The 24054-nt window shown below is 40.2% G+C and overlaps 1 protein-coding gene across 1 annotated transcript in view; it reads right to left on the reverse strand.

Annotated features, from left to right (window-relative positions):
* LOC123519891 (receptor-type tyrosine-protein phosphatase epsilon-like) overlaps window positions 1–24054 on the reverse strand; it is a 443234-nt gene that overhangs the window by 105356 nt on the left and 313824 nt on the right. The window contains exons 17-19 of the mRNA XM_045281528.1: window positions 19890–19977; window positions 19452–19528; window positions 2697–2837 (exon numbers count right to left, since the gene is read on the reverse strand). Of these exons, the coding sequence (XP_045137463.1) occupies window positions 2697–2837; window positions 19452–19528; window positions 19890–19977 (306 nt within the window). The remainder of the gene's footprint in view (window positions 1–2696; window positions 2838–19451; window positions 19529–19889; window positions 19978–24054) is intronic.

Genomic DNA, 24054 nt, shown 5'->3' on the forward strand with positions numbered 1-24054 from the left:
GCTTACTGGAAGAAGAAGCCTTCCTCCTCTTGGTGTGGTCTTTAATAGCCTCCAAAAGAAGTAGAAACTGGTCATGGGACAAGACCTTACAGCAATTACAATGGGAAGCAAGGCTACAAAACACTTCCCTACATGACACATTCCCTATGAAGGTACATGGTAAGTGATGGGAGGGAGTAAAGAACACGTGGCATAAAAACACACTTACAATTTCCCTGTAGAAGACAGACAAACCAAGGACTGACAAAAAGCAAATCCAACCGCTGCTGAAAAGACAAAAACAACTAACCGATGCAACCGAAGACAACGTGTAAGCCCTGTGACAGCAAAGAGGCGAATGAAGGGAATCAGCCTGCTGGGTGGTACGTACTTGGAAGTAGAAAACAGGCTGGGTGTCTTCTCAAAGAAAACAAGAAAGGGTTCCATCTCAAGGATTTCTTTCATTTCTTTTTCTTGAGTTGTCAGACATGGTGTAAGTTTGCTGTGGGAATGGGGGTTTAAGCAGTAATTAATAATTATGGGTAGTAGTATGTATAATAACAAGCAGTTTCTATGAAGTTAGGTGTTATGAGGCGTCTCCGCCAGGTTTTCTTACCCCTCCAACTTTTAACTCTGTACAAGAGCCTTATTCATCATTGTATGGAGTATTCTTTGCATGTTTGAGGGTTCCACTCACACAGTTTTGTTAGATAGGGTGGAATCAAAAGCTTTTCATCTCAACTCCTCTCCTCTGACTGACTATCTTCAGCCTCTTTCTCACTGCTGGAATGTTGCATCTCTTGCTATCTTTTATTGCTGTTTTCATGCTAACTGCTCAACTGATCTTGTGAACTATATGCCTTGCTGCACAAGGCTTTTTTTTTCTTCTCACCCCTATTCTGTCCAACTCTCTAATGCAAGAGTTAATCATTCATACCTTTCTCTGGTAAACTCTGAAACTCCCTGCCTGCTTCTGTATTTCCATCTTCCTACAACTTGACAAATTTTAAGACGGAGGTTTCAAGACAGTTGTCCCTGGATAACTATTATGATCTTTAAGGAAACTGGCAACCCAGTGGAATTTTTTTTTTCCCTTTCTTTATTGCCCTTGGCCAGTTTCCTCTTCTGCATAAAAAAGTGTGCAATGATCAGGCTTCCTCCTAGGCTGTGCTGCCAATTATGCATAATCGTGTATGCCCATGCGTCCCATTTTAGTTCATGTCACTTGTTTTTTTAGGGGAACTGTTCATTACAGAGCTAATATGTATAAGATTTTGAAATTGAACCAGATTATATGTTGCCTTTTTTGAGAAGGTTTATTGTTCCACGCATACTTATAAATGGATTTGTCATTTACTCTTGTCAGCTCTTTGATAAACGACCTAAATTAAATGTTATACTTTGTGAGGGGTTGCTGTTCTGGTGATATTGTCCACAGTAACATCCTATCCCCAACTCCAGATGAAATCTGGCTTTGGTATCAACGCACCTTAAGTCACGCATGACAATGCATAGTTGGACAGCAGCCTGATCATCACACACTTACCAAGGCAAGTTACAATGATCTTATAATCAATCAATATTTCTTGAGGTTTACATAGGTACGTGTTCAGTCATTACACATTTACTTACTTAACCTTGAACTAATACAATAAATTAAATTAGATAACATTAGGGACTTTTCTGAAGTTCAACATAAATAAGTGCTCAGTCACTAGAAAAAATAAACAAGAATTGGTAATAAAGTGTTCTTTCTATACACTGATAGACATCATTAAAAAATGTGTTGTAATAGGACATAATAATGTGTCACATGAGACTGACAGGGTCTATCATGATTACTGTAGGAGTACATAGTTTGGAATAAAAAAAATTATGTTAAGATAAGAATTGCTCATGTTTGGGTGAGAAAACATCATGTATAGGACTGCCTTGTATAGGCCTGGCGGCCTTTTGCAGCTTCCCTCTTTTCTTATGTTCTTATGTAGGAATATATTTAGAAAAATCAAGGAATCTCTCCATCCTTCTTATCTCAATACTTTAAGCAGGAGGGGAGAATTTTTCTTACACCTCTGGAAGGTGATTATGTGGATTAGAGAGAAAAAAAAATGTTGCTTAGATCTTCCTCCAAAGGAATCCTTTAAGATGAATGTGGTAAGACAGAATCGAAGTTCATAAGAGATTTACAATACTTTTGAAAAAAAATTTTGGCTGAAGATCTGAAGGATCTTAAGTAGGTACATATAAACAATGGATATTTCTTCATGTACACAAAGAAATTACTTCAAAATATGACCAATTTAGAGATGAAAGGAGAAAAAAAAACATCAGCAGTTAGATTGCATAAAAAGTTGCAAAAGTTATTTCTTGTAACCAAATTCAACACTATGTCATGTCTTTATCGTCAAATAAGAATTAAAAAAGAACAAAAAAACATGGAAGTGGCAGTCATGATTTTTAATAAGACCTAATGACTGGTTAGATAACAAATTTTTGATGGTTGTATAAGATATATTAATCTTGGTATTGGATAAAGGAAAATTTTTCTTAAAAACTTACTGGCAAAAAAAAAAAATAAATAAAATGCAAAGAGAAAGGAAATAAATCAACTTCTAATAAGAATTCTGAAGCTTCTCTGCTTGCTTAAGGTAAGTGGTTCAAGCAAAATAAGAAGTGAGTGACCATAGAACTTTAGAATGAAATAGTCTTCAACACACCTTGCCTTTCTCCACAAAGTTGGCCACCATAATGATGACAGTGATGTTTTGCTCCACTACCATCCTCAAAAAATCAGCAATGGTGGACACTTGGGCATCCTTTGGGCCCTGAGCAGCAATGTATCGCATGTTTCCATATCCCTGTCACAAAAGAATTATTTTAGTCTGCAAACTTAATTCTTCAAATCTCTGTACTGCACTCTATGTAATGACACTAAAGGGACTATTGGCAGAGGGATCTAGTATATCTAAAACAAATCCTCATAAACATTCTATGATCTCTCCACCATCTTCTGAGATACCTGACATATATGAATATGTAGCTTTACTTATGACAAAGAAGAAGAGGACAAAAGAATACATCTTTGAAAATATGATTACCTAAGAACAAACACAGGATTGAAATACTGTTGAACCTCCACAACTCAGACCCCGATAACTCGGATTTCACGATAAGTTGAGATATAGTGGCCCAAACCATGGTACAATGACTTTTTTCTCGTTATTGTACCATGGCCCAAACAATCATCTCACAAAATCTTGTGATTCTCAAGATTTGCCATACCAGCAAAGCATTTTGACATCATGTTATTCTAAATAATTGGCATATGTGTTATTTCTAAATTGCATAATCTGAACATGCATAAAGCAAGAACTATCTGTATGTATGTATGTATGTATTTACCTAATTGTATTTACCTAATTGTAACATACGGGAAAAGAGCTATGCTCGTGTTGTCCCGTCTCCATATCTATTAATGTCCAGCTTTTTCTTAAAATCATGAATATTCCTTGCGTTGACCACTTCCACGTCTAAACTATTCCATGCTTCCACCCTTCTATGAGGAAGCTATATTTTTCACATCTCTCCTATAAGTGGCCATTTTAGTTTTTTCCCATGCCCTCTCGACATTCTTCCATTCCACATACACAGATCTTCCCTATCCATTTTTCCATGCCAATCATCACTCTGTATATTGCTATCAGGTCTCCCCTTTCTCTTCTGTTTTCCAGGGTTGGAAGTTGCATTCTTTTCAGTCTGTCTTCATAAGTCAAATCTCTTAAGTCAGGCACCATTTTCGTTGCAGCCCTCTGTACTTTCTCTAGTTTCCTTATGTGTTTCTTTAAGTTCGGAGCCCACTGTATTGTTGCATATTCAAGCCTCGGTCTTATCATTGCAGTAATTATTTTCTTCATCATTTCTTCATCTAGATATACGAACGCCACTCTTATGTTCCTCAATAAGTTCAATACTTCTCCAATTATTTTGTTTATATGTCTCTCTGGCGATAGGTCATTGGTAATTGTCACCCCAAGGTCTTTTTCTTCATGACTGGTTTTATGTCTTCATTTCCTATCTTGTACATACTCCTGATTCTTCTTTCACTCTTGCCAAACTCTATTTTCTTGCATTTTGTCGTGTTGAACTCCATTTGCCATGTACAGCTCCATTTCCATATTCTGTCCAAGTCTTCCTGGAGTAGTTCGCAATCTTTGTCACATCTCACTTTTCTTAACAATTTTGCATCGTCTGCAAATAGGCTCACATAACTGGACACCCCATCCACCATGTCATTTATGTAGACTGCGAACATTACTGGTGCCAACACTGATCCCTGTGGAACTCCACTCTCCACCAATCCCCATTCTGATGGTCTGTCCTTAATTATTGTTCTCATTTCTCTTCCTACCAAAAGTCTTCCATCCATTTTAGTAAACTGCCATGCACTCCTCCTACCATTTCAAGTTTCCAGATCAGTCTCTGGTGTGGTACCTTATCAAAGGCCTTTTTTAAATCCAGATATATTCCATCAGCCCAACCATCTCTTTCCTGTATTACATCTATCACCCTCGAATAGTAACATATCAGGTTTGTCGTGCATGAACGCCCTTTCCTAAAACCAAATTGACACTCACAAAGTATGTCATTTTTCTCCAAGAAGTCTGTCCATCTAGTCTTCACCACCCTCTCACACATCTTAGCTACCACACTTGTAAGTGACACTGGTCTATAGTTCAATGGGTCTCTCTTGTTACCTGATTTATAGATTGGGACAATGTTAGCTCTTTTCCAGTCTTGGGGCACTACACCTTCCCTTAATGAGGCATCAATTACTTCACAAACTTTTTCTGCCAATTGCTCCCTGCATTCTCTTAAAATCCATCCTGATACCCCATCAGGTCCCACAGCTTTTCTCACTTCTAAACTCCCCATCATGTTCTTGATCTCCTCCACCGTTACTTGAAACTCCTTCATAATCCCTTTCTGTTCCATTACCAGTGGTTTGTCAAAAGCAGTCTCCTTTGTGAATACCTTCCGAAAGCATCCATTCATAGCCTCTGCCATTTCCTGGGATCTTCACTGCATACTCCATTTACTTCTAAACTTTCAATACTTTCTCTATTTTTGATGTTGTTGTTCACATGTCTGTAAAAAAGCCTTGGTTGGTCTTTACATTTATCAATTATATCCTTTTCTTGTTTCTTTCTTTCTTCTCTTCTAATCAACACATATTCATTTCTTGCTCTTTTGTAACTTTCCCACTGCTTAATCCGTCTTTTCCTTCTCCACCTCTTCCATGCATCCTCTTTTCTTGTTCTAGCCTTTTCACATCTATCGTTAAACCAGTCCTGCTTTCCAACTTCTCTATGTTGTCTTATTGGTACAAATTTTTCTCACCTTCTTTGTATATTTTTATAAATTCCTTCCACTTTTCATTTGCTCCCTTAGCACTCTTGAATTTCATCCAATTTGTCTCTTGAAAGAATTTCTTTAGGTTTCCAAAATCTGTCTTGGCATAATTCCATCTTCCCACTTTATATTCTTCATTTCTTCTAGATTTCTCTTCGTCTATCACCTTGAACTCCAAAACTGCATGATCACTCTTTGCTAAAGGGCACTCCACCCTCATCTCCTCAATGACCATTGGCTCTGTACTAAAGACCAAGTCCAGTCTTGACGATGCTCCCTCTCCTCCAAACCTAGTATCTTCTTTGACCCACTGAGTTAACACATTTTCCATTGCCAGTGTCAATAGTGTATTTCCCCATGTTGTCTCTGATCCTTCCATTGACCAGTCCTCCCAACACACCTCTTTACAATTAAAATCTCCCATCATTATAGTTCGTTCACAGCCACCCAACATTTCTTCCAGACATGTTCCTGTATCACTTATCATTTCTTCATATTCCTGTACTGACCATGCATTTGTCTTAGGTGGTACGTACACCACTATGTAGTGCCTCTTTTTCCTTCATTAGTTTCTGCTCTGATCTTTAGCACTTCTGCCTTTCCCATACCTTTTTCACTTGATCCACCTTTATATCTTTTTAACCAGCAACATCACTCCTCCTCCCATCTTACCTACTCTATTTCTTTTCCAAACATTATATTTCCTTCTCCAACCATCATCAGGTCTTCTCCTCTCTCAGTTTTGTTTCAGTAAGACCCACAATATCTGGGTTCTTGTCCCTCAAGTAATCGTTGAGTTCTAAAATCCCGATATCACTCCATTTATGTTGGAATACATTACATTTCGCTCATATGTAAGTTTCTTTAGTCCTTTCTTGCTGTACTTTTCTGGGTTATGAACCACTTCCTCAGTCTCATATCCAAGATTCTCCAGAAAAACTCTTTCTTCTCCTCTTCTGTCCTCTCTTCATTTTTTTCAAAGCCTCCTTTCTCAACTCATTTAACATTTCTCTTTCCTTTTCACCGAGATCTCTTCTCAACCAAATCTTCCTTGTTGTTTCCTGCTGGGCTAGCCTCCATGACTTCTCCACCAATTCATCTACATCCTTTTGTGACTTAAGTTTGATTCTTATTGGCCTCATACCTTCTCTTGTGAACTTTCCAATTCTATGGAAGTCCTCTATTTCTTGTACTAGGTCTTTTCCTCCTCCTGCACCACATTAATGATATTATTTATCACCTTTTTATGTTTTCTCTCTCTCCATTTTACTCGGTGTCTTATCCTCCTCCACACCAAATATCACCACACATCTCTTTTGTCTACAGTTTCCCTCACCAATGTCTCATTTGACTTAATAACCTTCACCACTTTCTCAGCTATCTTCTCTTCTATGATCTGTTGATCTATAATTTCAGCAAGGCCCAAAGTTTTCTCCCCTGACTCTTTGATTTCCTTTTCCAGACTTGCAACTTTGTAATTTACCTCCTTTCTTTCCACTTCCTGACTTTTTTTCCATTCAGCCTGCTTCTCCATCACTTTTCCTAGAGATTCTCCACATTTTCGCAATTCACTTTAATTAGCTTAACTTCCTCTTTCAGTGCTGCATTTTCCTTCTTCATATCGGCACAGTCTTTCTTAACATTGTCATAACTCGTTTCCAGGCCCTCATACTTTTCAAACAGTTTTTCAATTTTACCTTCTAACTCCAGAATTTTCTTCACATAAGCGCTCTTTTCCATTATTCCTTGAAACCCTGTGAAGTCTGATTCCTCTTTCCAGTTCACGGCCGCCATGTTGCGCAGACGTAAACAAACCAGCTGATGGCTCAAACGCAGGCTACAGTTTATATTTACCTTCACTGGACATTATTTTGCTAATCAACAGTTAACATGACTATATGGAGACGGGACAAACATTACCAGCTCCTTTCCCACCTTGGTTACTCTTAGGCAATGGTAACTGTAGAATTATAGATGATTGCTCTGGAGCTCAGCGACCACCTCCGCCATCGTGTATATATATATATATATATATATATATATATATATATATATATATATATATATATATATATATATATATATATATATATATATATATATATATATATATATATATATATATATATATATATATATATATATATATATATATATATATATATATATATATATATATATATATATATATATATATATATATATATATATATATATATATATATATATATATATAGTAAGTCCTCGTTATACGGTACATATGTGTTCCTGAAAACCTTACCGTAAATCGAAATTACCATATACCGAACCCATTATAACATGTAATAATAAGGAATGCGTTCCAGCACGTCAAAAGTCACCCCTACAGAAATTAAAATACATGAAAATAGTCATATAAAAAAAAATGTAAAGTACTGCGCAAAAGAAATAACAGAAAATTTCACTCGCCATGTATTCTACCAGATAATGTCCCTCCCGAAGCTAAGGGATAGTAGGGATTTCAGCCCTTATACTCATCTTTCGCTGAGTGGGCAGACGAGGATACGTCATCGTCTGCACTGTCAGAAGCAGATGTGGAAGGGCCAGCTGTAGCAGGGTCGGCACGTTTCACTGGTTTGAAGAAAGAGGATATGGAGGAAGGGCCAGCTGTAGAACCGTCGGCAGCGGATGTGGAAGGACCAGCTGTAGCAGGGTTGGCAGGTGTGACAGGGACGGCATGTCTGACTGGCCTGAAGAACGAGTAGATGGAAGATTGTTTGGTTTCTCTTTTTTCATCAGATTTCTTGATATATCTTGGCGCTTTTCTCTACGTCATGAGCCACTTTGTTACTCCTAGCAGGATTTAGGTCACATTCCTTCAGGGTTTCCAGAGCTTTTTCAATACCACCGAGACATTTTCTAAGAGTTTTGATGTCCAGGCCACGCACAAGTTCTTCGTCTCCTTCTTTTTCTGCCTCCTGTGATGTCTTGTCTAGCTCAATAAGTTCATCATTTGAGAGAGGTTCACCATGGCTTTCCAAAAAAATCTTGAACATCATCATCATCAACTTCATCGAAGCCAGCCCTATGGCACATATTTACTTTGTCATCTTCAGCGAAGCTTGGCAAGTCATGCGCACATTCTGGCCATACTTTGTTCCACGCCAAGTTCATGGTAGACTTCTTCACTTCGTCCCAAGATGACTTGGTGTTATCTAAGGCGTACTTGATGTTATATGACTTCCACCATTCTTTGATAGTGGGTTTGCCAGGCCCATCTGTGCCCTTTATCAGTTGCTGCATGGTTCGCCGCTGGCAATAGGCTTTAAATGTTTGCCATGATTATTATGAATATATTTGTGCTTACAATAGACCCTTTAATATTCCATTTATTCATGTAATTAATAATGCATGTCAGTAATATGTATTGCAGTTAAAAGAAAACAGATAACAGGCTCCAAGGGTGGTCAAGTTAAAGTCAGTACTGCGAGTAGCAGAGAGGTGTGGCGTGGATGACGTTATCACCCCTGCTCCCCCGCGCTGGGCCCTCTCGGATGACATGAGCGGATACCGTATCTTTGAAATTTTCTTACCGTATATCGAATCGAGGGTAGTAATTTCCAAATACTGTAACTGTGAATTTACCAGATATAGAACTACCGTATAACGAGGACAACAGGAAGCCATTATGGTGGACTCATGAGATAGGTAGCCAGATCAGAGAGAAGAAGAGGGCATACAGAGAGTTGCAGAAAAGTGGGGAAGATGTAGATTTGATTAGGTACAGACAGGTCAGAGATGATTTGAGTAAGGTTATAAAAAAAAGTAAAAGGCAGGCAGAGATAAAACTAGCTAGAGCTGGGAGTAAAGATCCCAAAAAATTATATAGTTATTACAAGGTCAGTGATAAAAGAAATAAGGATAGGATTAGACCACTCAGAAAAGATGGTGTAGTAGTGGATCAAAATGAAGACATAGTAGAATTATTGAATGAACAATTTTCTTCAGTATTTACTAGGGAAAGAATAGGAAATCCTGTTACAAACAGTGCGACGAGTAGTTTAAGAGCTTTAGAAAATATTGATATAAAACCAGGAATTATTAGGAAATTTATTCTTGAACTAGACGATAGGAAAGCTAGTGGTCCTGATGAGCTACATGCCAGAGTACTTAGGAGGGTGTAGACAGTATTTCTGAAGCACTTAAGTTAATCTTTGAAAGATCACTTAGGTTTGCTGAGATACCACAGGACTGGAAGTTAGCTAATGTTACTCCAATATTTAAAAAAGGTAGGAAGGATGATGCGAATAATTATAGACCGATCAGTTTAACTAGTATAGTATGTAAGATACTAGAGAAAATCATTAAGGGTAGTATTTGGGAGCATTTAAATGAGAATAGATTAATTAGAGATACCCAACATGGCTTTAGATCAGGGAGGTCCTGTCTTACAAATTTGCTCGATATCTTAGAATATATTACCAAGGAGTTAGATGATGGAAATAGCATAGATGTTATATATCTAGATTTTAGCAAGGCGTTTGATAAGGTACCGCATAGGAGGCTAGTGTACAAATTGAGACTACATGGGATAGGGGTAGGTTAGTTGATTGGATTAGTGAATGGCTTTCTGATAGGAAACAGAGAGTAGTATTAAATGGGGCAATGTCTGAGTGGAAGGAAGTGGTTAGTGGGGTACCCCAAGGATCAGTGCTAGGACCTCTTCTTTTCTTGGTGTACATTAACGATTTAGATATAGGAATTAGTAGCAAAATATCAAAGTTTGCAGATGATACTAAGATAGCATGCGCAGTACAGGGTGAAAAGGACAATTACAGAATACAACGAGACCTGGACAGGCTGATAGCATGGGCAGACAGGTGGCAGATGGAGTTTAATTCTAAAAAGTGTCAGGTTATGCATTTAGGTAAAGACAACACAAACTTTAACTACGAGATGGAGGGATGTTGGCTAGAGGCAGTAGAGGAAGGAAAGGATTTAGGAGTAGTGATAGACAGGACTATGAAATTTTCAAAGCAATGTTTAGAAGCAAGAAATAGGGCAAATAGGATCCTGGGTTTTATAAATAGAAATGTTAGTTATAAAAGTAAGGAAGTGGTGCGTAGCTTATAAAATTCCTATGTTAGGCCCCATTTAGAGTATTGCATACAGGCCTGGTCACCCCACTATAGGCAGGATATCAACATGTTAGAAGCAGTTCAGAGAAGAGCAACTAGGATGATACCAGCTTTGAAGCGCCTGGAGTATAGAGATAGATTAAAGGAATTAAACATGTTTTCATTTGAGAGGAGATGTATAAGAGGGATATGATAGAGTTATTTAAAATGTTCTCAGATACAAACTACATAGATGTGAGATCTTTCTTTACCTTAGAGGAAGGAAGTAGGACTAGAAATCATGGCAGGAAGATTAGAAAGCAAGGCTGCAGGTTAGATATAAGAAAATATTTCTTTAGTCATAGGGTGGTAGACTTCTAGAATGCATTGCCAGAGACGGTTGTAAATAGCACTAGTTTGACAATGTTTAAAAACAGATTAGATAAGCACTTAAATTTATTAGATTTATAATTATGTATAGCGCTGCATGATAGTTTTTATAAGAAATTTACTATAGTTAAACAAGACATGATCCCCATGTATGGGGACCACAAATTGTAGAGGATTTCGCTGCAGGACTTACCCCTGTTAATGGGCCAAATATTTAGAATTAGTATATAATGTATTGTGTACTTGTAAGTGTATCTTTAAGTACTGATGACGAGGTCGCTGTGCGACTGATACAGGATAACCTAGATGGGCCCTGGTGGCCCTTTGTTATCCTATTATTTATGTTATGTTATGTTATGTTATGAGGACTTACTGTATATATATATATATATATATATATATATATATATATATATATATATATATATATATATACAGTGAAGACTCAATACTGAAACTTTTCAATACTCGAACACAAAAGTTCAATTTAATACTCGAAAAATACCTTATAGTCCAATGTCCACACCCATGGTTTGTAAAAAAGGCTCCCTGGCATCCCCTTCCCCCTCGCCAGTTGTGACTTGTGCTGCCACAGTCATCTGAATAACATTCTCCTGCATTCTATCTGTAGTTTTTCACTTATAAACTTACATTAACACCATAGGCTTATTAGTGGTGAAAATATCTGGTAATCAAATGGCCGTACATTTGGTTGTATACAAAGCTGCCATCTCACTTCCCACAGCTGCCACAGTACCGTTCTGATACCATACTACTAGTAATACCAGTAATACTGGTATTACAATAATATCAGTATACCGATGTCGGTGTGCATCCTTAGTCCTGCTCCAGTCTTGAGAAAAACAAAGTTTTTCTGCGTTGTCGTTATTTTTTTCATTTAGAAATTTAAGATGACAGCAGGCTTATTAATGATGAAAATAAGGAATATGGTGAGAGTGCAAATGTTATAATGAGCCACAGCCCTCCAGTAGTGGATTCACAGGAATCACACCAGGGAGGAACTTTATAAAGATGGATGGTGACTCATCATTCAGTGATTTCCCTCCTCCTCCCCACCTTTCTTTTCTCCTAAGTTATCCATCACCAGCCTTCACTTATGGTATGTACAAATCAAAATTTTAAAATAATATATTGAAATTTTTATAAACTTGGTTTTTTATAAGATTAGAACGAATTACCTGATTTACAGGTATCAATAGTCAAACTTTTTGATAATCAAATAGCCATTTGGAAAGAATTAAGTTCGAGTATTGAGTCTCCACTGTATATATATATATATATATATATATATATATATATATATATATATATATATATATATATATATATATATATATATATATATATACAGTAAGTCCTTGTTATACGGTAGTTATTTATGCGGTAAATTCACAGTTACAGTATTTGGAAATTATTACCCTCGATTCGATATACGGTAAGAAAAATTCACAGATGCAATATCCGCTCATGTCATCCGAGAGGGCCCAGCGTGGGGGAATAGGGATGATGACGTCATCCATGCCACACCTCCCGCCACTCACAGTACTGACTTAACTTGACCACCCTTGGAGTCTGTTATCTCTTCCCCTCCCCCCCTTTTTTTTTTAACTGCATTACATATTACTTACATGCATTACTAATAACATGAATAAATGGAATATTAAAGGGTCTATTGTAAGTACAAACATATTCATAATAATTATGGCAAACACTAACAGCCTACTACCAGCGGCAAACCATGCAGCAACTGATAAAGGGCACAGATGGGCCTGGCAAGCACACTATCAGAGAATGGGAAGTCATATAACATCAAGCATGCCTTAGATAACATCAAGTCATCTTGGGAGGAAGTGGAAACGTCTACCATGAACTTGGTGTGGAATAAAGTATGGCCAGAATGCGCGCATGACTTCCCAGGCTTCGCTGAAGACGACATTGGTGCGACCAGAAATGACATATTAAATCTGTGCCATAGGGCTAGATTCGATGCAGTTGATGATGAGGATGTTAAAGATCTTTTGGAAAGCCATGCTGAATCTCTCTCAAATGATGAACTTATAGAGCTAGACAAGGCATCACAGGAGGCAGAAAAAGAAGACAAGGAAGAACAACTTGTGCGTGGCCTGGAAATCAAAACTCTTAGAGAATGTCTCGGTGGTATCAAAAAAAGCTCTGGACACCCTGAAGGAACGTGACCCAAATCCTGCCAGGAGTAGCAAAGTGGGTCATGACGTAGAGAAAAGTGCCAAGATTTATCAAGAAATCTATGATGAAAAAACAAGAAAAACTAAACAGTCCTCAATTTACTCGTGTCGTTCTTCAAACCAGTCAGACATGCCGTCCCTATCACACCTGCCGATCCTGCTGCAGCTGGCCCTTCCTCAATATCCTCTTTCTTCAAACCACTGAAACGTGCTGACACTGCTACAGCTAGCCCTTCTATATTTGCTTCCAACAGTCCAGACAACGACGTCTTGTCCTCGTCTGCCCACTCAGCGAAAGATGAGTAAGGGCTGAAATCCCTACTGTCCCTTAGTCTCGGGAAGGACATCATCTGATAGAATACATGGCGATTGAAACTTGAAAGGTAAATAAAAACATTTTCTGTTTATTTCTTTTGTGCAATACTTTACTTTTTTTCTATTTTTTTCTTATTTTTATGATTATTTTCATGTATTATCATTCCTGTAGGGGTGACTTTTGACGTGCTGGAACGCATTCCCTATTATTACATGTTATAATGGGTTCAGTATGCGGTAAGGTTTTCAGGAAGGCATAAGTACTGTACAACGAGGACTTACTGTGTATATATATATATATATATATATATATATATATATATATATATATATATATATATATATATATATATGTGTGTGTGTGTGTGTGTGTGTGTGTGTGTGTATGTATATATATATATATATATATATATATATATATATATATATATATATATATATATATATATATATATATATATATATATATATATATATATATATATATATATATATATATATATATATATATATATATATATATATATATATATATATATATATATATATATATATATATATATATATATATATATATATATATATATATATATATATATATATATATATATATATATATATATATATATATATATATATATACAGGGTGATTCACGAATTTCTCCGGAAAATTTAACTACGCAAGTTTACACAATTCTAAGTAGAAAATACTCTATAAGTATAGGTGTTTTCTACAATGGTTAACAAGTGGGTGGAATTTTAGATTTCAATCCAGACGGGAGGGAGGACAACCACCTGCAAGCGGCTGGATCCCGCCACCCCCTCGCGACCTTGAAACCACTTAGTTGCCAAGTTGCTGATTTCTCTTAATTTTTACTAGCATTCTTTCAGTCTCAATTTAAGTTTTTTTTTTTTTTCTTAATTATCACCAACTATGTGATCAATTGTTCTAGGGAACTATGCCACTTTTTCATGGAATAGGCTTTGCGGACACCTAAAGTATTATTGACGGATATAAACATTGCACGATGGCATTATGATGGATATGCACCTTAACTTTTACCTCATAGGTGGTGTGGAAAAAAAGTCTAATACAGAAGAATATTGTTGAACATTTACTGGTGTGATCAGTAGTGTGGCATTGCAAGTGTAGCCTAGCCTAGCACAGATGTCTCGCCGCACTGAATACGTCCTTCAAGAATATTTCAACACAATCCCTGTCACACACGAGAATAACAATGCAACACACCTGATGATAATTAAAAAAAAAAACTTTAATTAAGACTGAAAGAATGCTAGTAAAAATTAAGAGAAATCAGCAACTTGGCAACCAAGTGGTTTCAAGGTCGCGACGGGGTGGCAGGAGCCAGCCGCTTGCAGGTGGCTGTCCTCCCGTCTAGATTGAAATCTAAAATTCCTCCCACACGGGAATTTTATGGGCTAAAGGGGATACTTATTAAGGGTACCTCCTATTTCAATATCCAGGATGGCAAGCCTATGGCTGAAGACAGGGAGCAAAGTTAGGAAAGATAGCCTGATTGCTCCTGTCGAAAGGTGGGTATAGAGTGATGGACAAAAGCAGACCAGGGGCCAATATTCGGATCCGTGAGGCGGTGATGAGCTCCCTTCACCAGATGGAGCCTGAAGACCTGGTGGTGGTAGAGGGAGGAGGAAACGGGCTGGAGGATATAGGAGGACGAGAGACAGTGAGAGTGATGGAGGAGATAGTCAGAGTGGTGGAGCGTAAAACACACAGGAGGCCCCTGGTGATGTGTATCCCTAAGAGGAGGGACAAGGAGGGTCAGGTCTTTGGCCGGGAGAGGAGATGGGTGAATGGAAAGGTAGTAGAAAGACTGGAAGACTGGAAATGTGATGGGATGCAGCTGTGGGAGAGGATGGACTGGAGGCAGGTGTGGACACAGGATGGCGTACACATGTCCACTATTGGAAAGGTGTGGGTGGCCTGGAACTTGGTGGAGTGGGCTCAGCGTTGGGAGGAAGGCAGCAGGGAATAGGATAGAATCCAGAGAGAAGGGGCAGGTGTTTGTATGAGAGAGGAGGACAGAAGCGTGAAAGAGAGCAGGTTACCGAGAGAAAGGGAACCTGCGGGAGGAGAGTGGGTAAATGTAAAAGGAAGAGGAGGTACCCACAGGGCGTCAGGATGCATGAGGATTGGGTGTGTGAATGTGATGGGGCACTGGCAAGTTTGAGGATTTATGCAAGGAGCTGAATGAATGGAGCTTGGATGTGGTAGGTATCACGGAGACTCACCTGCGGGACGTGGTGCATATGGAAGGAAATGAGTTTGTCATGATAGGGAAAGGGCGTAGAAAACAGGATAAGTTAGGAGGAGGCGTAGCCTTGCTCCACAAAAAGGTGAGGAACCTGAGAGTGGAAGAGCTGGACATAGGAGACAGTGCTGAGAGTGAGGACGTGCTAGCTGTTCGAGTGGAGTGCAGGAGTGAAAGTGGCAGAGCTGAGAGGATAGTCGTAGTGGTAGTGTATATGACAGTGGAAGGCGACAGAGCAGTTAGGGAGAATGGCAGAAAATATAGTGTTTTGAAAAAGATTGCAAGAGAGTATGCTGGAGAGAGAGTGATTGTTATGGGAGACATGAATGCCCACATAGGTATGTTAGGTGAACAAATGAACAGGAACGGTGAGATGCTGGATGAGCTTGTGAATGAGGTGAGTTTGGAGAATCTCAATGAGACCCTGGCTGAAGGACGAGTGACTTGGTGTGGGAGGAACCAGGAGTCTGCGATTGACTACATGCTAGTGAATGGGAGAATGCGTGAAGTTGTTGACCGCATGTGGATTGATGAAGATGGGATGATTGACATAGTCTCAGACCATAACATGCTGGTGTTAGAGTGCAAGTTGAATGGAAGAGATGGAACAAATGCCAAGGCCAAGAGGAAAAAGTGGAGATTGAGAGATGTAGGATGGGAGAATTTCCAGGTGGACTTGAGTGAGAGGAGCTGGGAGGATGAAAGTCTAAGCGACGTGGATGAACTGAATGATAGATTTGTAGAAAATGTGAGAATGCAGCAGTAAGCCAGATAGGGTATGCAAGAACAAGTGCCAGAAAGCATGCATGTAGGCCGTGGTGGAATAATGAGATCAGGGATGCTAGGAAGGAAAGGAAGAGACTGAATAGGGTGTGCAGACAGTTAAGAAAGAGGAGACATGAGAGTGAGGAAGCTGAAAGGAGTACCTGAATGCATGGGCAGCGTATGTGAGTCAGCAGCGAATGACGAAGCGAAAGATAATGAATGCTAAAGTTACAAGTGAGAGAAGTGTGATTCAGTCCCTTAGAGAGAAAGGTATGGAAGGTGGGCGAGAATGGTATAGATTCCTGAGGGGTGAGGGATGCCTAACAGTGAGAATGTGGAGAGCCTGAAGGTGAATGGGGCAGTGGTGACTGATAAGGAAGAAATGAGAAGGGCAATAAAAGAGTTTTGGGAAGAGATTGGAGGTGTAAGTGAGGTCTTTGATGTGGATGAAGGACATGTGTCACTGGAGAGAAAGGATGCAGATGAGTTGAATGAAAGGATCAGCAGGGAGGAGGTGGAGAAATGTGTGAAGAAGCAGAAGAATGGGAAGGCAGCAGGGCCGGATGAGATACCGTATGAAATGTACAAAAATGGAGGAGAAGTAGTGATTGATAGGATGACTGAGTTGTTCAACCAGGTGTGGGAGGAGGAGAGAGTGCCGAGAATGTGGAATGAATGCAGGGTGACCTTGTTGCATAAGGGAGGATATAAGAGTAAGAATGAGTTGAGGAACTACAGGCCGATTGCGTTAGTTAACACAGTAGGCAAAGTGTTCAGTGCGGTGTTGAATGAGAGATTGTGCAAATGGATTGAGAGAGTTGGAGTGTTAGGCGAAGAGCAAAATGGATTCCGAGTGGACAGGAGAGCAGAAGACAATCTGTTTGTAGTGAATGAATTGATTGAGAGAAAGAAAAGGGATGGTAGCAAACTATACTTAGGTTTCCTAGACATAGAGAAAGCATATGATAGGGTAAACAGAGAAATGCTAGGTAGGGTGTTAGAAAAATTGGGTTAAGTGCAAAGATAGTTAACATAGTGAGAAGTATGTATGTGGATACAAGAGCTAAGTATAAACTAGGGATATAGAGACAGACTGGGTGAAGAGTGAAAGAGGAGTTAGGCAGGGTTGCATATTATCACCAACCCTCTTTAGCTTATATACAGAAGAATTGGCTGCTAGAATGAGGAGAATGAATGCAGGTGTAAATGTGGGAAATGATAAGATAGGTGTGCTCTTGTATGCAGATGATGTTGTAGTCATGAGTGAGTCGGCAGAAGAGCTACAGAGTATGCTTGATGTAGTAGATGGGTATGGAAGAGATTTTGGAGTGAGATTTAGTAGTGAAAAGAGTAAGGTAATGGTTGTGCATAGGTCAGAGGATGAGAGGAACCATGTGTGGAGATTAGGAGTGAATGAGGTGCAGCAGACAGATGAATATAAGTATCTGGGGATGTGGATGAGTCCGGATGGCTGTGTAAAGATTAAGAATGAGAAGATAAGTATGGCAAATCAGTGGGTAGGTCGTCTAGGAAGTGCAGCAAGGATGAGGGCGAGTAAATATGACGTGCTGCGAGAAGTTTGGAAGAGCGTGGCTGTTCCGAGCATCATGTATGGTATGGATGTGATTGCTTGGAATGAGAGTGAACTAGATAAGTTAGAAATAGGGCAGAATAGAGTTGCAAGAATGGCACTTAATGCACCTAGATATGCAGCAGTAGAGGCCCTTAGGGGTGATATGGGTTGGAGCACTTTTAGAGAGAGATATGTGAAAGCGACCCTAAAGTATAAGGCTAGGTTAGAACGAATGAATGATGCAAGGATAGTGAGAAAAGTGTTTCTGTGGAATGTCAGGAGTAGCAAGTGGGGGAAGAGGTGTGTCAGGCTGGTAGCAAAGAGTGGGTTAGTAAGTAGTTGGGTTTTTCAACAGGTAGAAGGAAGACATTTAGAGAGAGACTGGAGTATGATTGTTAGAAATGGAGAAGGTAGAGAATGGGATGTAAGGAAGTGGAAGAGTGAGATAGACAGAGTAGTGAAAGGTGTGGGACTGGATGACTGGAGAAATAGGATGGAGCAAAAGAGTACCTTGGTATGGTATAGAGAGAAAGAGGCCCCAATGTATGAAAAGTGGTATGACGGAAGCCTGGGTGGTGATCTTCTCTTCCGAGCTAGGGCACAGTGCATGGATGTGAATGCAAGGAATTATAGATGGTCAGAGTCCTGCAGCAAAGTGTGCCAGATGTGTGACTTGGGAGAGGATGAGACAGTGGAACATGTGGTGGTGGAGTGTGTGAAGTATGCCAGAGACAGGCATGAGATGATGCAAGTGGTGCTGAGGGAGCTGGGGCATGACAGAGTGGAGATGACAGGAAGGGAATGGATGGTGTTGCTGCTGGGACTGTGTGGGGAGACGAATGAAAGGATGATTGAGGCTGTGAAAGAGTTCCTGGAGAGAATGTGGCGTGCCAGATGCAGGAACTAGTGGTGTGAAAGATGGTGATTGCCCTCTTTGTTGTCTGGTGTTCTTTTTGTTCCCTACAGGAGCTGCCGATACAAAGGCCTGACCCAGAAGAAATTCTGCGTCACCTGTACCATCAAGATCAAGATCAAGACAGGATTCGAACCCGTGCGCTTGGAGACCCCTCGGATCCCAAAGCACGCACGGATCCACTGTACCACGGCGGCCCATTGCAGAAAACACCTATACTTATAGAGTAATTTCTGCTTAGAATTGTGTAAACTTGCAGTTGTTAAATTTTCCGGAGAAACTCGTAAATCACCCTGTATATATTGTTGGGTCTGATGCTTATTAGTGGATGTGTCTAGTATGGATGCATAATGGCAAATAAAGCACAGATAATAATATGGAAATGTTAAGGTGTGTCTCATTTTATCAGTAAATAAATAGTAGAGTGTGGATTCTTAAAACTTTGAGAATAACTAAGGAAAATTAAGTGCTCTAAGGGAAAGAGTGTGAACTCACCTGTACATGGTTGGCATTAATGTAGTCAGAGTTGGAAACCCCGTGAATACAGGTAAGAACTACCCGAGTATCATCATCTGTTTGACAAACATTAGTATTACTGAGGATATTTATTATATCCTTTCTAAATTTTGACAGAAATACAATTTACAGTCCAGTGTTTTATTTGATATGCTATGATGTGAAGTTAATGAAATGAACATCAACAAATATTTACCATAGTATCATACCTTATCTGAGTAATACCTACATCAACAATAAATTTAACAAAATAATTCACAACAGGTAAAGATACAGCATTTGTGACATGGAAATATCTATTATGGTTATCTATTGATTGACAAATAGGTAAAAATTCTGAAGCTGCTCTTGAACATGAAATCATAGAGAGTTCAGAAATGTAGAAAAGTATTCAACAGACTAATAAATAAAACTTACAAGGGTGGTTGTTTTTGAAGCGATTCTTGGCCTTGTTTTCCGGAAGCTGAGCCACAGTCATGCTCTTGTTTAAACTTAATGGCACAGTCTGTCCAAAGTCACCACATAAATGGAAGACTAAAACACAGACTGATATCACTCAATGAGAGAGAGAGAGAGAGAGAGAGAGAGAGAGAGAGAGAGAGAGAGAGAGAGAGAGAGAGAGATGGCACAGTCTGTCCAAAGTCACCACATAAATGGAAGACTAAAACACAAACTGATATCATTCAATGAGAGAGAGAGAGAGAGAGAGAGAGAGAGAGAGAATGTGTGCATGCAGGAGCGTATTTACCTAGATGAACTGTACAGGGTTTGAAGAGGAATCATAGTGTCCTGTCTACATGTCTATATTTATCCAATTTTTCCTTAAAGTGATGCACCTTATGTGCTGTAACAACTTCATCACTCATTGCATTCCACTTTTCCACCGTTCTATGTGAAAAACTGCATTATCCAATATCCTTCACACACTGCCTCATCCTAATCTTTACATGTCCTCTTGTCCTTCCAGCTTCTTCTGTCACTAGCACCAGTTTTACTTCAGCAAGCCACAATGTCTGCTAGGGGACGCAACACATGAGATAACGCTGCGTTGCTCCACACAGTCAGTTGCTACATAGCTTTCACACAAGTTGGAAGTGGTTCTGATTCACTCCTGCTGACCCATGATCCGAGATAGGAGCGGGTCTGTCACCTGTCCGTGATCCGTGATAGGAGCGGAAGGTGCAACGACTTCCCTTCACGTGTTTTCCTTGCCTTTTCCCGTTATCCCTGCTAGTGGAGCGGGATACACGTGCCCTGTTGGTAAGCAATCAGCTGCTGCTTATGCTGTCACCACGCCAGCTGATTCGGCTGTGTTGACAATGTCCTCGGATGATCATCGTCACTCTGGCGTGAATGAAGGCAAGAAACGCCATGCTTCTCATTCTTCTGCTGTCCCTAGACGATCATCTGGGCATGGCAGGACTCTGTCGAGGTCCAGGACTCCTTCTGTCCATCGTGAGAGATCGGAGTGAGGAGATAAGGCTGGCCACTTCAACGAGCGGGAGGGAGGCAGGAACCAGTCTACTCCTGCTTCTACCCCTACACATCACAAAGATAATGATGACCCATAGACTGTTGTTATGGATGCTATTGCCGAACTTAGGCATGATATGGCTTTGCTTAAAAGGGAGAGACGGGCAGCAGGAGCCGGCTCAGTTTTGGGGGCTGACTCACCTCCCCACGGTTCACGGTTCGGCACGGCGGCAGACACGGCTCACCCTGTATCCTCTAATGTCCCGCCTCCAGGGCCTCAGGGCTCAACCGGGAGCTTTTCTGGTTTCAGGTCTGACCCAGCTGTTAGCGATGAGGAAGGGGAACTGGTTTAGGAGGCCCAGTCAGGTAGTGTGTTACTTCAGGATGCTAAATCCTTTGGCCCTACTGACGATGTCTCCGAGGATGTGGACAAGGACGTGGCAGGTATGGTTAACCATCTGTTCACTAATGGCATGTGGGCAGAGGATTACAAACATATATTGAATGATGACATCACCAAACGACCTAGTAATTGCCAGGTGCTTTCCCCTGTTGAATGCAATGTGCAGGTCTTGGATGCCTTGAACTCTAAGGCTAGGAAATCAGACTTTTGCCTGAAGGAGGTTAGCAAAGACTTTGTTAAGGCAGCTTCTATTGTGGTGAAGTCTCTGACTATCCTGGACCGTGTTGCAAATGATGAAGAACACACTGTGGTGGCGCAGGAGGTCGCCAGGCTCAATGGGGCCCTGGCACTGCTCGGCAACACCAACTTCAGGAATAACTTGACTCGACGACACATCATTAAGAGAGAAATTAATCAAAAGTATGCTCATTTGTGTTCTTCCAAGATACTCATGACCCAGCTGTTGTTTGGTGATGATACCTCACAATATGCCAAACAAATCGAAGAAGCAGAAAAACTTCTCAGCAAGTTTTCCTCCAAGAAGCACCACCTGTTTTGGACCTTTGGCTCTAGGCAACCTGGTGGGGTTAGACCTCGTGGTTTCTTTGGGAGGACTCCTTTTCGCGGCTCCTCGTCGAGGTATCATCCCTATGGACAACGCAGAGGCAGCCCGAAGGGAGATAGCCAGCACACCACTCCACGTCCAGCCTCGATGTCAAAAAACTCGAGGGGCTGGAGACACAGCAATCCCCGGCACTAATCCAGGTGGGGCCACAGTTTGAGGCAGGTCAGCTTCAATATTTTCTAGATGAATGGTGCAAACTTACACATGACCCTTATATTCTCGACATTGTGGAACACTGCCATCTTGATATTGATGAGTCTCAGATTGCCCATTTGTTTTCAGATGACATTGTATACAATTTTAGCAAAGCGGAGCATGACATCATTGATCATGAAATTCAAAAGTTACTTATCCTTAAAGTCATTAGGCTTACTCAAAAACAGGATCAGCAAATTCTCTCCCCCATTTTCTTAAGGGAAAAAAAGAATGGGGAATTCAGAATAGTAATTAACTTAGAAAAATTGAATAAACACATTCCATACAAACATTTTAAGATGGAAAATTTTGATCAAGCTCTCAGTCTCATTAGTCAAGGTGACTACATGGCCTCCATTGATCTCCGCCATGCTTACTATTCGGTGAAATTGCAGAAGAACAACAAAAGTATTTATGCTTCAAATGGTCAGGTAAAATTGATCAATTCACTTGCTTTGCTAATGGTGTCGCTGAGGGCCCGTGCCTCTTCACTAAACTTATGAAACCCATTTATTCCAAGCTTAGAATGATGGGACACAATATCACTAGTTTTATTGATGATTCACTTATGTGCAGTAATTCTGTGGCAGGGTGCTATGACTGTATACAGGACATCCTTCATTTGCTTCAGAAAGTGGGATTTTGCATTAATCAGGAAAAATCGGTTTTAGTTCCCACTACACGTATTGAGTACCTAGGCAATAGGCTCAGTGCACATAACAGTTACTCTATCAGAACGTAGGAAGGAAAAAATTTTACAGCACTGCTCGCTTCTGATTCAGAAAAAGAGAGCAAAAATCAGAGAAGTAGTAAGGGTTATTGGACTGCTGGTTGCTGCCATCCCAGCAGTGGAATTTGGAAATTTGCATTACAGGAAGATTGAAAGGGCTAAGATTAAGGCATTAGAACATGTGAATGGCAACTTTGATAAATGGATGGCTATCCCAGATGAGATTAGGACGGAGTTGCATTGTTGGATCAATGAACTTGACTCTCAGGACAGGAAAATTTTTAGACCAGCGCCTGCAATTGCCCTCTTTACTGACGCATCGATCTTGGTTTGGGGAGGATGTGTCAATGAAATTACTACCAACAGCAGGTGGTCGGATGAGGAGAGTACTCTGCACATTAATGCGCTGGAACTCAAGGCTATCTTGTTTGCGCTGCGATCCTTTACTCACCATCTTAGAGGGCAACATATTAAAGTTTTGTGTGATAACACTACGGTTACTAATTATGTTAATGAAATAGGGGGTATTAAGTCCCCTGTTTGTAATGACATTGCCTTGGACATTTGGGTTTGGTGCATCAGGAACTCTGCGTGGATTACTGCAGCTCTTATTCCTGGTCGGCTGAACACTTCAGCCGAAGCAGCGTCACGTACCTTTAATGACAGGCACGAATGGCAGCTTAACGTCGAAATTTTTCAGTAGTTGTGCCCCATCTTCAGTACACCTTGTATTGACTTATTTGCCTCTCGCCTAAACAAACAGTTGAACCGTTTCTGCTCTTGGAGGCAGGACCCTGAGGCGGAACATGTTGATGCTCTTATGCTGAATTGGGGGCATTTTCAGCTGGTTTACTTTTTTCCTCCCTTCTCTCTGATCCCTAGATGCCTTCAGAAGCTGCAGGAAGAGGAAGCGACCGGTTGGATGGTAGTGTCCCTTTGGGTATCACAACCTTGGTGGGGCACCCTTCTTTGGTTGCTGGTCGACAATCCTCGTGTCATCAGATACTGGGAGAGGGTCCTTGTGCACCCTTCATCAGCGGAGGTGCATCCAATCCTGAGGCACACAGAACTGATGGTTTGTCAGCTCTCCGGAGACAGCTGCGAGAACAAGGCATATCGGAAGAGGATACATACATAATTTTGGCCTCCTGGAAAC

Source organism: Portunus trituberculatus, chromosome 46, assembly GCF_017591435.1.
Source record: "Portunus trituberculatus isolate SZX2019 chromosome 46, ASM1759143v1, whole genome shotgun sequence".
Classification (NCBI taxonomy): domain Eukaryota; kingdom Metazoa; phylum Arthropoda; class Malacostraca; order Decapoda; family Portunidae; genus Portunus; species Portunus trituberculatus.